Source organism: Lasiosphaeria miniovina (genome assembly GCF_030549165.1).
Source record: "Lasiosphaeria miniovina strain SMH2392-1A chromosome Unknown B0T26scaffold_2, whole genome shotgun sequence".
Lineage (NCBI taxonomy): Eukaryota > Fungi > Ascomycota > Sordariomycetes > Sordariales > Lasiosphaeriaceae > Lasiosphaeria > Lasiosphaeria miniovina.
In genome coordinates, this window is record NW_026848221.1 from 6856267 (window position 1) to 6870478 (window position 14212).

Below are 14212 nucleotides of genomic sequence, written 5' to 3' on the forward strand. Positions count from 1 at the left end.
CAATCTTTCGCTTCCTAATAGCCAGTTCAAAGGCCTGTTCATCCAAAGCCTTACCAATCTTTCTGAGGAAGAGCTTATCCGCTGGCATTGCTTTGATGATGCGTGCGAACTTCTTTGCCTGCTCAACGTAATCACGTGCCTTTCTAGGAGTCCTCCACTGCACCCAATCGTCTCCATAATCCTCCAGGATTGGCATACGGAGTGTGCGAACCTCTAGGGTAACTATAGTAGTTCTTAAGGGGCGTGAAGTATTAGAATTCTTGAGGAGGAGTGGGCTTCTTAGCGGTTTGTTGACATTCAAGGGCCAAAGGCCTGATGCCTTCCATCCTGACTTAGCATTACTCTTAGTAATTGCCTCTGTGCGTGAAATCTGGTAGCATTCCAGAAACGCACGTTTTCCGGCTACAGAAGAGTCGTCAAAGGCGTTAGCAAGAAGGTCCTCAAGCCGTCTGCGATAAAGTCGTTTTAGGGGGCCAAATATGGCCAAATCTAGGGGTTGGAGGACATGGGAAGTATGGGGAGGCAGATAAATAATGTGAATATTGTTTGTGAATGCCTCCCACATATAATCGGCAGTTGTGTGGCTGCCATGGTCATCAATAATAAGGAGTCGTTTCTCAGAGGAGTTTGCTGGCTTGGTGAGAGGAATGAACACATTTTTTAACCATTTGAGGCTTGTCTCATCGGCAGTCCATCCTTTCTCAGTTGCTGTAAAGAACTAATCCTGAAATGGCTTCATATCCAAAGGAAACCATTGTTGTTGAACGCTTTTCCCCTTAAAAATGACCAAAGGAGGAAGGCAACGGCCAGCTGCTGAGATGCATTCGACAAAAGTGGCCCAAGTGCGGGTTCCAGGCTGTTTTTTTTGAAGCGCCTTAAAGGCACGGCTTCCAATGACAAGGCCGTTGGTTCCTCTGCCTTCCATAATACCAGATTCGTCCTTGTTCCAGCGATTCTCTGGCTTAATCGCCTTGATAGCTGGTGTTTGGAAATGGTTGAACCAAGGTCGAATTGTTGACTCTGTAGCGCAGTTGACGCGGACCGAATCGACTCTCTTGGCCCTCTGAGTCTTCAAAATTCGATTGCGGTTAAGAAAGGCACGGCACCACCCCTTTCCAAGTGGTAAGGAGTCCCCCCTTTCAGCTAGAATACGGCGTGCAAGCTCCCTGATCTGTGCATGTGTAGGGGGCAATCCTAAATCTTGTTGAAGAAGAATCCATTCGACTAAACGATCCTCTTGGGTCTGTGTAAGCCTTTGCTCATCTTGATGAGCAACATTTCGAGGTAGGAAGCCATGTAGACGGCCATAAAGGGTGGAGGGTGGAACGTTCCATTTTCGCGCGACTTTGCGTAATCGATGTGTTCTGACGGCTTCCTCGCAAGCCTTGCGGAGGTCTTCTTCTGTATATGAAACCATTGTCAAGAGAAGAATAAAACGAATTGAAGATGAAGAGAATTGGAAAAGAATTGGTTGAGTTATGGGCTTTTTATATAAGAGGGTTGGTTGTGTTCCTCGCTTATCTAGAATGTTCTGGATCAGTGGCGTTCGCTTACTCCCCCACCTAACTTATGAGCCAGCTCGACCAGATGAAGGAATCCGGGTGAATTCGGAAAGTTTGACGGGTCGATACTGTTGATCAGAGGGCTTACGACGCCAGGACTGGTGATGACTGCGATTTTCTTCGGGGATATTGTTTCGGCTGTCGGCGTGATTCGGCGCTTTCTCGAAGAGGAGACGGCTGGGCCGCTGACGGTCATGGGCGATACGAGCAGCAACTCGGCAGTAGCCTTGCGCTGCGGCGTAGACGGGAATGACGTGGTGTGGAAGATCCGTCTCTTTTGATAGTGGTGACTAGCCAGGTCAATCGAATCTAGGCGCGATTGAAAAGGGCGAGGTCCAGATGGCAAAGAGAGAGCTTGATGATGTACGGTGCAGCGAATCTCTGACTGGTGATGTAGAAAGAGAGTTGTGGCAGGCAGGGTAATGCCGGTAGAGTGGTCTTAAGCCCCGCTTTCCCTCGGCCCATAGATAGCTCCGTCCACTGGAATTTTTTTCAACCGTCGCAGCGCAACGCTGCAGCGCATACAATGACGTTATAGCGCTCAATAGCTGCTGCAACGCCGCTGTAGCGGCACTGTAGTAGAAATTTTATTGCCAATAGATATAGATTAAGAATTACAGTATAGCATTGTATGATAATCCCAACTTTGAGCTCATTGTTTTGAGAACACTTTTGCCATGATGCCACAAACCCGGCTCGGCAGAGCTCAGGCTGGCTCAGGCCTAGCTCAGGCCAGCTCAGGAGAGCTAGAGCAGGCAGCTGCGAATCCAATATCAGCTCCCTGACGCTCTTCCGTAGTGGGAACGCCGAGTCATAGGCACTGAGGTCGTAGATGGACCTTGCTTCATGAGAGTGTTCTGCAAGAGTAGGGCAGTTTTGTAGCAAGTTGTATCTACCTAGGAAGAGCTGGCTAATTGACTACAAGTATATGAATTGGGTTGCAACAATTGTCGACTGGCAACTATGAAGGAGGCTCTGAGAGGTGGAAGTATCGCTTGCTACAGATACCGGAGACTAGCACCAACTATCTTCCGGCCGGAAGAGACTTCATTCACATGAACGAGACGGAAGAGCTGGGCCCTTTGGATGTCCCCGGGTCTCAAATTGGGATCTGGGTGTGGGAGAAAGTCTAACCGAGGGACGGAAACAGCTCAGTCCTAGCTCAGCGCTGCTTAGTCACCACTCAGCGCTCGCTCAGCTCTCGCTCAGCCATAAAGCGGCGAGAGCTCAGCTCTGCGTCCCAAAACGGATTTTGGTGTGCTCGAGTTTCGTCTGTGGATCTAATGGTATCATTACACGAAACTCAAGCGACTTTTTGGTTAGCGCGTGTGGCCACTTTTTGGGACCCTTCCCTCCTGGCTCAACCTCCACTCAGCCTAGCATCACCCCCCATCAGGCTGCTCAGCTTTCTGCTCGCCCTTTGGCTGAGCAGTGTAACGAGGCACGATATGCCCGTCACAAGGACTCGACTCGAGCCTTGCGATGGCTCTGTCAGGGCCCGCTGCCGTTGCAGCCGGGCAGAAGGTTTCTGACCTGTTTCAAACAGACAGTTGTCGATGGCAGCGTGGCCCTGTCAGCGCAGCTACAGGGCCCAGGTCATTCCGAACCTGAGCTTGTTGAAAAGCTTCGCTCAGGTAGACCGGTCGTCATGATGCTTTGACTTGCTACCCGAATGTCAACCCTGTAAGTGGATGGAAGTGACACTGAGTGCTAGTAGATAGATCGTAAGCTGCGGTAGCTCTTGGTACTCGATCAAGACTTGGGTTGAATTTCTGGAAACCCATTTAGAGGTAACTACTTGAGCGCCAGAGGCCTGGGTCTATATAGTTCTTCTACACAGTATGTGGCAGGGACGAGGCGACGCGAGGCTCGTCCCTGCTCGCTCCTTGTTGGATTGGCTCGCTTCCTTGCCCAATAGTCGTCCGTCGTGTCTCGTAGATTTGCCGAGTACTACCCCTGCCCGAGGCGACCCTCCTGGTTCTACCCACCTCAAAATCCGGATTTCTGCTAGCATGATTGGGTCGTTGGTCCCGTCACGTTGCCCTTGCGGCAAGGTCGTAACAAGCTAAATTCCGCGCATGGATCCGCCTATTCATTTTCAGCCCAAAGTCAACCTAGGGCTGCTGCTGCCTTGCCACCAGCGATTAGCACTCTAATCCGTTCAACCTGATTGATATCTTCGCATCACAATACGGCCCAAAATGTCCTTCGCGTACCGGAAATTGAGCGGCAACTCCACGACATCTCCATCGAAGAGCATCATATCCTCTCCACACCGCTTTTTGAGGCTCTTTCCTACAGCTGGGATGGAAAAAGGAAGGACCAGACTATCAGTTGTGACGGATAAAACCTTCTTGTTACAGTAAACTGCAAACTTGCCCTCCATGAGCTTCGCGCCCGTTCGAGAATGGTCACCTACGACTTCATATGGATTGACGCTATATGCATCAACCAAAACGACATCGGTGAAGTCAACGACCAAGTTTCTCGTATGGGCGAGATCTATTTACGTGCCGGTCGAACAGTGGTTTGGCTGCCTAGCAATGCTCTCCAGGATCCCATGTTCCGGTTCGACCTGGAATTCGGTGTGAAAAGCAAGGCATTTGAGATCAACAATATCGGCATCGCTCTGAGGGAAACCCCAGAAAATAACTTCCGGCCGGAGTCCGACTTTCGCAAGGTAATATCTACCTACCTGCGTTGCGTGTCGCGATACGCAGTTCAACCCCAACGCTAATATGATTCATGCTAAATAGCAATTAGAAGAATACGAGCACAAGGTGTTAGGTTCTAGAGATTATCGACACTCGATCCGAGTTCCAGGAGAAGGGAACTGTTGACTTGTTGGAAGCTTTCCGGCTAGCTCACTACTACGACAGCTCCAACGGCCAAGACAAGATATGTGGATTGTTAGGTATCTGCAGTCAACTGAGGGAACATGTCATTATCGACTACGCAAAGTCCCCAGCAACAGTTTGGACCGAAGCTGGGACAGTGTTGCTTTCGCTCTATGGCTTAACAGGGCTTGCGCAAGTCACTCTTGGAAGTGGACTGGGTGGGTGGAAATCTGCTACCCTTGCCTAGCTGCGTTCCTAATTTTCAAAAACTACCTCCGAAACTTTGGGAGAGAGCGAAAGAGCCGGAACCTGAAAGTGGTACGAGCTCCTTAAGAGTGATCGGTTCAGGACTCCAAGTTTCCGGCGTTATAGTGGACAAGATTCGATACGTCTACGACGAGAATACTAACGAAAACACCAGAATGGCTAGCAAGACGTGGTACAACTGGCTCTAGTTTGCCGGAGGTAGCAGTTCTCTGGATACTTATCAGTCAGACGAGGGCCATCGATGGATGTTGTACGAAGACACCTCTGAACCGATGCAGCTCGTATTTTGGAGCACTCTTCGTCAGGATTCGGAACAAAGCATTCGGCAGTGCGACGATTTAACCAAGTGGCACGAGTCCTTCTGTCGCGAGGCAGGGACGAATATCTTCTCATTTGACAGCCTTCTTCTCAGCAGTCGTGACGCGGATACTCATGTGATATCACAGACCCAATCAGGAACCGACGTTGCTGTCAGCCTTACGAAGCCCAGGGCTCTCACGGCGAACAAAAGGCTCTGCTGGACTGAGCTGAGCAGGCTCGGTTTATTGCCTAGGGAGGCAGAGGAAGGAGACTTGGTGGCAATATTTGCAGGTTGCGCCACTCCGTCTGTCGTTAAGCGCCAAAACGACGAAAAGCTAGCATATTCCATGTTTAGCCCGGCCTACATCCACGGAGTTATAGATGAAGAGGCGCATCCGATAAGCTAGTGCGATTACCGATGTCTAGACATGGTATGATGGAATATACTATACCAGAGGAGAACTACGAGAAATTGTAAGCATTGGTAAACGGCAAATGCTACTGTAAGCCCTTTGGACGTGTCTGGGCCTCAATCCGGGGTCAGAGGACGTCGCATGTGAGGAAACTCTAGACGAGGACCGAAAAAACGACGGAAAACAAGACCAAGGCCCAAGATAGGGGCCCCTTGTAAGGATGTGTGATCTCGAAAGTAGAGTTTCTAAGTAGCTCAGCCCTCGCTCAGTGCTGCTTAGGTCTAGTCATAGCTCAGCTCGCGCTCAGCCCCAAAGCGGCAAGAGCTCAGCCCTACGTCCGAAACGGATTTTGGTGAGCTTGAGTTTCGTCTGTGGATTATCTGGTATCGGTATCTTGACCAAAGTAAATGAAAAATACAGTCTTGGAAACCACACGCAACGAGCATGAATCTGATTAAATATGTGCTGAATATTTTGCCTTGACTGGAAAGGAACTAAAAGGAGAAAACCCGTTTGTCCGTTGAAACCGCAGGCATTGTCCAAGTATTTAGCTGTCAATCATCAACTGTCAAGTATGTAGGCTTATGATCAACTGAAGCTGCAAAGATGCATGGGTAGGTTGGTATTGTGCTTGCTTGCTGGCCGACGTTGTGAGCCTACCGAGTCAATGCTAATGTTGATGTTCATAACGCGACTAAGAGATGTAGCCTATATCACACGACCTCTTGTCTCTGAACGCTATTCTACTAGAGAGGTGGGTCTTGAATAAGGCTTGCTCTATTAATTATACGTTGCTTGCCCCTAGATAAATTGACTAACACGAGTGACTAACACGAGACAGGACAACTGCGCCATCCATCATCCTCCGTTCCCATGCCTGAAATAACAAAGACACCCATACTTCATCTGTCAATGGTCAGATTCGCCAATGGCTGCATGGCCGAAGCAAGTGTGAGTCGACCAGAACAATTTGCACCTAGTTAGGGTGTCTTGGAAGCAGCAGTTTGCGTGTCTTAATTCTCACAATAATTAAATGGCTTGGCAACTCAATCCGGCGCACGAATCCCACCAACCATGCACGCCCAACCCGGCCACCTAGAGCGCCGTGTCGGATCGCATTTCCCGGCTCCGTCGGAAGCGTTGATATGCAATATTCGCCACTTCTTGGACCTCTCGGAGCGCCATGAGTCTTGGTCTTGGTCTTGGTCTTGGTCTTGGTGCAATCGTGCTGGGAATGGGTATATTCATTGACAACCTCTTCTCACTCTGGTTGTGCATATTGTGCAGCGGATTGTTTTGATAAGGCATCATTGCGTGAGTAATTGGGTATCTCTTTCTAGTCTGTCTGTTATTCCTCTCCCCTCCCCAGCACATTTAATTGGATGTCCATGTTTGAACTCGCAGCACCGGCATCCTTCGCGAACAACCGAGGCTGTCCATCGTCTCCATGTATTGTACAGTACGTGAGGCGTACATGTTGGCGAGGGCGTGGAGGGTTGCAACCGCCAGGGCCCGGTGCGGCGTTAGGCGAATCGGAGGCGGGAGCTCCGCAGTGGACAATTTCCGGGGTAAATTGGGCGCCAGTGGTGGTCGGCTGCCGGCGAACAGAGAGCAGACGCTGGGAGCATGGCATCGCGCCAATCACAACGGCAACAGACACACCACTTTGGAGGCGTGCGGTGGGAGCAACTGCCGGGCCCTTCTGCCCCCCTCTCCCCCCCTGGCCTCGGCTGGCCTCCTCGGTTGGGCAAGGGCAGCGTGTCGACCTCGCCAGCTTCGGCAAAAAGGGGTCGAAGGAATCAGGGAGGGGCCGATAAATTGCCCCACTGAAGGCTGTGTGACCGTGATGCACGCCGCCGGGGGACCATGGGGGGGCCTGGGGACGTCGTTGGAAATGCGGGGACAGGTCTCCGCACTGCAATCAGCCCCGTGCCGGGAAAATATGGGGACTGGCCCCGTGAAGCCATCGCGGACGCGGTACTGTACTCGCTCCTGCCCTGGGTGAACACGCCTCCCTGCCTATCAAAACAGACCAGGCACTGCCTCCAACAACCGCACACGTTGGCCCCCCGTTGGAAAGGGGTCACGCTGTCGACGCAGCCAACCGCAGGGCCCGAGATAATGGCAAGGTGTGATTAATGGCACGTCGGCGGCGCAACCCATAATAGCCTGCCCAGTCGCCGATCTGCACCGCTGAATAGTGAATATAATTACAGACCAAGACAGGGAGCTCACAATGTACTGGTACAGACTGGCAGAGACCCCAACGTCGTGTCACCACTACATGCTCATGCCACACGGCTCTGTGATATACCTCTCCCAGACCCGGTACCCTCCCGCGAGGTAGCCTCTCTCTTGGCAGCCGGCGTGAGAGTACTGCTCCGGGCAGTCCCCCAGGCCTGCTCCGCGAGCCCTTGGTTCCCCAGATTCCAGATTGCGTCCCCACGATCGTCTGCCGATTCCCCCGCCGGGCCAAGACGGTTTTGAGTGCTCGCCGCCATGCAGCTGGATTAAACTCGTGTTTGGCCATGGCGTGGCCGGTTCCGTTTTCTTCAGTAGATTGTAGATTGCAGAGGCAAGCGAACACGGCGGGCCTGCGTCTGGGACTGGCCAGCTGCCAAGACCCTGGCCGGGCTTATAAGAGCGAGGGACGGTCGGCACAAAGTCGCCGATCGAGATACCTGTGGTCTACCTGCGCTCGGCTGTAGCGGAACTTCCTGTCCCCCCCCTTCAGATTCACAACTATGAAGCAATATCTGCAGTACCTGGCGGCGGCGCTGCCCCTGATGGGCCAGGCGGCGGGCCAGCAGGTGGGCAAGGAGCAGAGCGAGACGCACCCCAAGATGTCGTGGAAGAAGTGCACGGGGTCGGCGTCGTGCTCGACGGTCAGCGCCGAGGTGGTCATCGACGCCAACTGGCGGTGGCTGCACACGTCGGGCACGACCAAGAACTGCTACGACGGCAACAAGTGGACCAGCGCGTGCACGTCGAGCACCGACTGCGCCGATAAGTGCGCCCTCGAGGGCGCCACGTACCAGAAGACGTACGGCGCCTCTACCAGCGGCGACGCCCTCACACTCAAGTTCCTGACTAAGGGCGACTACGGCACCAACATCGGCTCGCGCTTCTACCTGATGAACGGCGCCTCCAAGTACCAGATGTTCACCCTCATGAACAACGAGTTCACCTTTGACGTCGACCTGTCCAAGGTCGACTGCGGCCTCAATGCGGCTCTGTACTTTGTCGCCATGGAAGAGGACGGCGGCATGGCCAAGTACTCGACCAACAAGGCCGGCGCCAAGTACGGCACAGGCGTGCGTATTTGCACCTCCCCCGACCTACCCCCGACCTGGTTTACTATCTAACACCCCCTGGCAGTACTGCGACGGCCAGTGCGCGCGCGACCTCAAGTTTGTCGGCGGCAAGGCCAACTTTGACGGCTGGAAGGCGTCGTCCAACGACCCCAATGCCGGCGTGGGGCCGTACGGAGCGTGCTGTGCCGAGATTGACGTCTGGTGCGTTTTAGGCCTAACCCCCTTTTCAATTACGCGTTCCTAACAAGTACGCAGGGAGTCCAACGCGTACTCGTTCGCCTTCACGCCGCACGCGTGCGTCGACAACAAGTACCACGTGTGCGAGACGACGGGCTGCGGCGGCACGTACTCGGACGACCGCTTCTCGGGCGACTGCGACGCCAACGGCTGCGACTACAACCCGTACCGCATGGGCAACACCGACTTTTACGGGAAAGGAAAGACGGTCGACACGACTAAGAAGTTTACGTGCGTTTTCCGCCCGTCTGCCACTTACCCGGTTGATCACCGAGTACTGACTGACTGGAATTCACAGCGTCGTGTCGCGCTTCGAAAAGAACAAGCTCACGCAGTTCATGGTGCAGGGGGGCAAGAAGATTGAGATCCCGGCCCCCAAGATCGACGGGGTGCCGTCGGGCAGCAGCGCCATCACGCCCGAGTTCTGCGAGGCGCAGCCCAAGGCGTTTGGTGACCGTAACCGCTTCGCCGAGGTCGGCGGCTTCGACCAGCTCAACCAGGCCCTGTCCGTGCCCATGGTGCTCGTCATGTCGCTGTGGGACGACCACTACGCCAACATGCTGTGGCTCGACTCCACCTACCCCCCCGACAAGGCCGGCCAGCCCGGCGCCGCCCGCGGCGAGTGCGCCCAGGACTCGGGCGTGCCCGCCGACGTCGAGTCAAAGTCGGCCAACGCGTATGTGCTCTACCTATCCTTTCTCATCGTTGCATGGTACCATGCTGACATCTTTCGCACAAACACAGCCAGGTCATCTACTCCAACATCCGCTTCGGCCCCGTCGGCTCGACCGTCGCCGTCTAATAAGGTGGCCGTCTATCCAGGCACCCGTCTTCTCTCTGTGTCGGCATGTACCGTGCTAGCCTGTGGACGCTGCCATCCACTAACGAAGCAGCACGGTACAAGTAAAGATACACAGGGCGACTAGGCGGTGTGTGGCGTGTGGTGTTGTCGTCATGTTCGATTCAGTAGTAAATATGCAGTGTCTACCTTAGTCAGTGTGTCAGAAAATAGTAGTAGCAGCAGTAGTAGTTGTTGTTGTATATACGCTATACAGTCCACTCATTGCCATTTCGTGTCATTCGCTTTTGTACTCATTCGCTTTTGTACCCATTCGCTTTTGTACCCATTCGCTTTTGTACTCATTCGCTTTTGTACACCTGTGATTTTTGTGCAGCACTGGAGCGTTAGGTAGGGTATCGCAAATGCGGTGGAGTGTGGGTGTGTCCGGATTTGCTTGCCTGTGGGACCGTGGGGGAAGCAGCATGCATATCAAAACCACGAACCACGTCTGCGAAGCTGCGAGACGGGGGGGGGGGGGGTATATCTGACTGGTCGAATCAGGGGCTGACATGGTGTTTGCATTGGTCAACGAATCTTTTCGTGAATGAGGTAGGGCTGCGATGTACAGATACGCCGCGTCATAAAGTCCTCTTTGTACTGCCCAGGTTCCCACGGGGGCCGTCTGGGGAGGCAGGCCGTCGAGATCAGGGTCTGCCAGCTGGCAACGTTGACGGATTCGTGGCAGAGCTAATAACGTGCGTCGTAATCACAACTCTTCCGTAACGGAGAAGGAACAGTCAGGAACGGAATGTCGAGACCTGACTAGGCTAGTATCAAAATCTGGTTTTCGTCATGCCAGGCAAGATATGGGTTGCGCGCTCCCGTGCCGACAGCCGAGCAGCAAATGGCCAAACCCAGCACCACGCCGCGGCGACCTGGTTCCGGGCAGCCGCCAAGGGCTCGCTAACGCCCGGAGGCGGTGTGGGGGTGCTTGTTTCTGGACATTACCGCGAAGTTCTATATTGTCGCCTCATGTTCGAGGGCAGTTTGGCGAGGTGCCTTTGCTGGACACCGGGATGGGTGTATGCAAGTCGGTCTTGAGCCAGACAGTTCCGTCGTCTTGAAATGGTGCATTGCGTCTTGCAACTGACCGAACAGATCGGCTTTGGACCCTGTAACGGTATGATATGCCGCTGTTAACGGTGGCCGAAAAAGCTACTTCAAACTCTCAAGCTGCACTCAAACCCAGCGAGGTCGAGCCCGAGGAACCGGCTACCTGGAAAGGTCATGATTTCTCCAAGGTCTCGCCAAATTATTGGGCTCCTGCGAAAGATGAGTTAATTGACGTCACATATGGCCTCAACCAAGCGAGAACAAAGTCTTGAAATTCATCTCCCCTTTTACAATCCACGTGCACCCCAACTCCTTTCCATCGACCGCTTTCTCTCCGCAACAGGAAAAGTTTGTGGGATATAGAGACAAGCCAAAAAGACACTAGCACCCCGTTCGGGGCGGAAGCCCGCACGAGCTCGTTACGCGGTCCTTGTACGTCTTCTCGGCAAAACCAAGGAACCTGTCGACATCGGCAGCCGTTGAGGCGAGGCCAAACGACACGCGCACGGCGCCGACGGACGGGACGCCGAGGCCGCGGTGGCTGTCTAGGGCCACCTCGTCAATGACGGCAGCGCCGGCGCGGGTGCGGAACAGATTGCGCAGGTCGGTGGCGCGCAGGCTGAAGGCGGCCTCGCCGGCGCCGGGGTTGCAGAAGCAACCGGTGCGCAGCGAGATGCGGGCGGCCGACGACTCGAGGGCCACGAGCCGCTCGTCGACGACTGCGCCGGTGGCGTCAATAAAGTTGAAGGCTACGGTGGCGCCGCGCATGCGCGTGTCGGCGGGCCCGTAGACGCGCGCCATGGCCGAGCCGTCGCTGTGCCGGAGCCGGTGCAGGCGCTCGAGGAACCAGGCCGTCAGGCAGCGCACGCGCTTCCCAACCAGCGACGGCCCGCCCAGGCCCGCCAGCCAGTCGAGGCCAAAGTGCACGTCGGGTATGGCGAGGAAGTTGAGCGTGCCGTCCTCGAACGCCTCGCTACCGTCGGCCATGCGGTGCAGCGGTAGTCCGACGGCCACGGCCGTGATGGAGCCGCCTGAGAACCACGGGCGGCGCAGGCGGGCTAGCGCCGGCCGCCGCGCCACGAGGCAGCCCACCCCCGTCGGGTAGCCAAACACCTTGTACCAGCTGGCGAGCACGAAATCGGGTTGGACAGCTGACAGGTCGAGCGACGCCGTCGGCAGGTACGCCGCCGCGTCGAGCAACACGTCGTAGCCGCGCTGCTGCGCCAGCGACACCCAATCGAGCGGGTGTCGCACGCCTGAAAAGTTGCTCTGCGCCGGGTAGGCAAAGAGTCCGTTGCGGCCGGCGTGTTTGGGCCGCTGGGGCTCGTGGGGCTGCCCCTTTGCTTCCGGATGGGGGGTGTGATTCTGGGTCTCGTCCGGCCTCGAGCACGGGAGGCACATTCCGGCCGCGGCCTTGGAGAGCTGGTGCAGAAGCCCCTTTTTCTGTGGGAGAGCGGCCACAACATTGGCAACGTCGGCACGCAGGTCGGCTGGGCGTGAGGGAATGTAGACGGTCTTGGCGCCGGCAGCGCGGGCAAACTCGCGCAGGCCGTTGAGCGAGTTGTGGTTGTCTGCCGTCAAGACGAGCCTAGAATTCCGGCCAAAGGGGTAGGCCTCGCCAACGATGCGTGCGGCGCCAGTGGCGTTGGCCGTGAATATCACGGCATACTCGTCGGGCGAGGCGTTGAGGTGGGCTAGGATTCGCGCACGCGCCTGCTCGACTGCCTGAGTAGCCGCCGCGCTGGTAGGGTTGACCGAGTGGGGGTTGCCGAATACGGACGACGCGAGCCGGGCGTCGTGTGCCCGGTGCTGCGCCCTGGCGGCGAGGCCTGCGCCGGTGTAGTCCAGATACACATGGTCCTGTGCGTCGAGGTAGCCGTATTCGCTCTCCCGCAGTTCATCTAAGAGGGCCGTGTCCCGGTACTCGGGGTGAGCGTCCAGAATCCCCGCCATTTGTGCCCCTTGATCGATGACAGGATGCAGGGAAGAAGGTGGAGACAACAGAAAGGGAAGTGCCGAGACGGCGCGAAGTGGCCAAGGCACCCACTCTACACCCGTTAAGGTGCGTGAGATGCAAGTGAGATGATGAATGACGTTCGATATTGGCTTAGAAGATTAACAGGATGGCTGAGTATGACTGTAACAGTGGTAGGGGATACCACCAAGCATCAAGACATGCCTCTCAAGGGTGGATCTCGGGGAGGACGGTGGTCAGAGGGGAACCCGAGAAGAATTCACAACATCGGCCTCCAACCTTCCTACTTGTACTGCTCCTACATTCTCGTTGCCTCATTTCTGTAATGGTGTGCCGTTGTGCCGTTACGCTAGCAGACAAATCAGATACGTGTTGCCTGGTACTCTGGGCAACATCAGCTATGTGGTCGCAGCCCCCACCATAGGTTCCGGGTGAGTCTTTCCGCCTAGGTCGAAAATTTTCTGCCTCAAAGTCTTGATTGGTTTTCCATCTTGGGATAGAGAAGTCGACGATACGCACCCGAGGTTGACAAGAACTAACATCTGTCGGTACGCAACTAGCTTCCGTATCAGTATGCTTATAGTGGTCGGGAGCGAGGTTGGCGATCTCTTGATTGGTGCATACATCCGATCCGCACCAGCCATGGTGGTTGGAAATGCTGGTCTAGTGCCAATCGGGCCCCGGCACTGGTCTTATTTGGGGGTTTCCTTTCCATTTGGGGTCACGTCCAACGTCTTCAATGATCTACACGCCACGACACGTCAGCAAGGCCACAGGAGACTAGCCCAGGATGACAGGAGACTAGCCCAGGATGGACTGGGCGCACCCGCTCTAGCTTCTGGGACTACTAGCCCTATTCAGAGTAGAGTCGGCATTGTCAGACCCTTTTCCAGACCCCCATCAGTACCATTTGCGCCAGGGCAGCCTCTTGCGTCGGGATTTCGACCGAATATGTCCCAGGAGATCCGGAAAATGAGAAGGCAACTACGATAGATGTGGGCTATTGTAGTAATGCCTAGGCCTCTCAAGACATCCCACTCTCTCGCATATTCGAGTGATATATGCTCCATCCAGCAAGCATGACGACGGTCGGCGGGCGATCGCTGGTGCGCGTTCTAGTCCGAGTCGCGTAGATGAGTGCGCTTACTCAAAACGCGTTGCAGATCATCTGTGTGGCCTGGCGCTTCTAGTCATGAAGTTTTCAAAGTATGTGGCCGTCTAGGCACCAATGTTCCGGGTTTGCGAGATGCACAAGTGGGTGTGTGGCTGTAACCATCGAAAATTTGGCAGCAAGCCCAGAGCGAGTGGTGGGATTAATTTGAGTGACAAATAATTAGACCCAAGAGAAGAGCGGTGTCGCCGACAGCCTACAAGCAGAATAGACGTTACGGAGAGCCAGTGAAAAACTTGCGG

General features: G+C 54.9%; 4 protein-coding genes across 4 annotated transcripts; 2 read left to right on the forward strand and 2 right to left on the reverse strand.

Moving 5' to 3' along the window:
- Positions 1–1356: 1356 nt before the first annotated feature.
- Positions 1357–1956, reverse strand: B0T26DRAFT_699283 (uncharacterized protein). Its single transcript, XM_060441462.1, has one exon. It carries the CDS (start codon positions 1756–1758, stop codon positions 1537–1539), a length of 222 nt encoding a protein of 73 aa, XP_060301633.1. The 5' UTR covers positions 1759–1956; the 3' UTR covers positions 1357–1536.
- A 2013-nt stretch (positions 1957–3969) lies between these two features.
- B0T26DRAFT_673253 (uncharacterized protein) lies at positions 3970–5373 on the forward strand (the record flags this gene model as incomplete). The annotated part of the gene is made up of 4 exons (XM_060439575.1): positions 3970–4242; positions 4350–4617; positions 4647–4717; positions 4855–5373. 4 exons carry the CDS (start codon positions 3970–3972, stop codon positions 5371–5373), a joined length of 1131 nt encoding a protein of 376 aa, XP_060301634.1.
- A 2750-nt stretch (positions 5374–8123) lies between these two features.
- B0T26DRAFT_800450 (glycoside hydrolase) lies at positions 8124–10047 on the forward strand (the record flags this gene model as incomplete). The annotated part of the gene is made up of 5 exons (XM_060447000.1): positions 8124–8693; positions 8758–8894; positions 8949–9161; positions 9229–9606; positions 9675–10047. 5 exons carry the CDS (start codon positions 8124–8126, stop codon positions 9730–9732), a joined length of 1356 nt encoding a protein of 451 aa, XP_060301635.1. The 3' UTR covers positions 9733–10047.
- Positions 10048–11205: 1158 nt separating this feature from the next.
- B0T26DRAFT_748942 (pyridoxal phosphate-dependent transferase) lies at positions 11206–12777 on the reverse strand (the record flags this gene model as incomplete). The annotated part of the gene is made up of 1 exon (XM_060445029.1): positions 11206–12777. One exon carries the CDS (start codon positions 12775–12777, stop codon positions 11206–11208), a length of 1572 nt encoding a protein of 523 aa, XP_060301636.1.
- Between the last annotated feature and the right edge of the window lie 1435 nt (positions 12778–14212).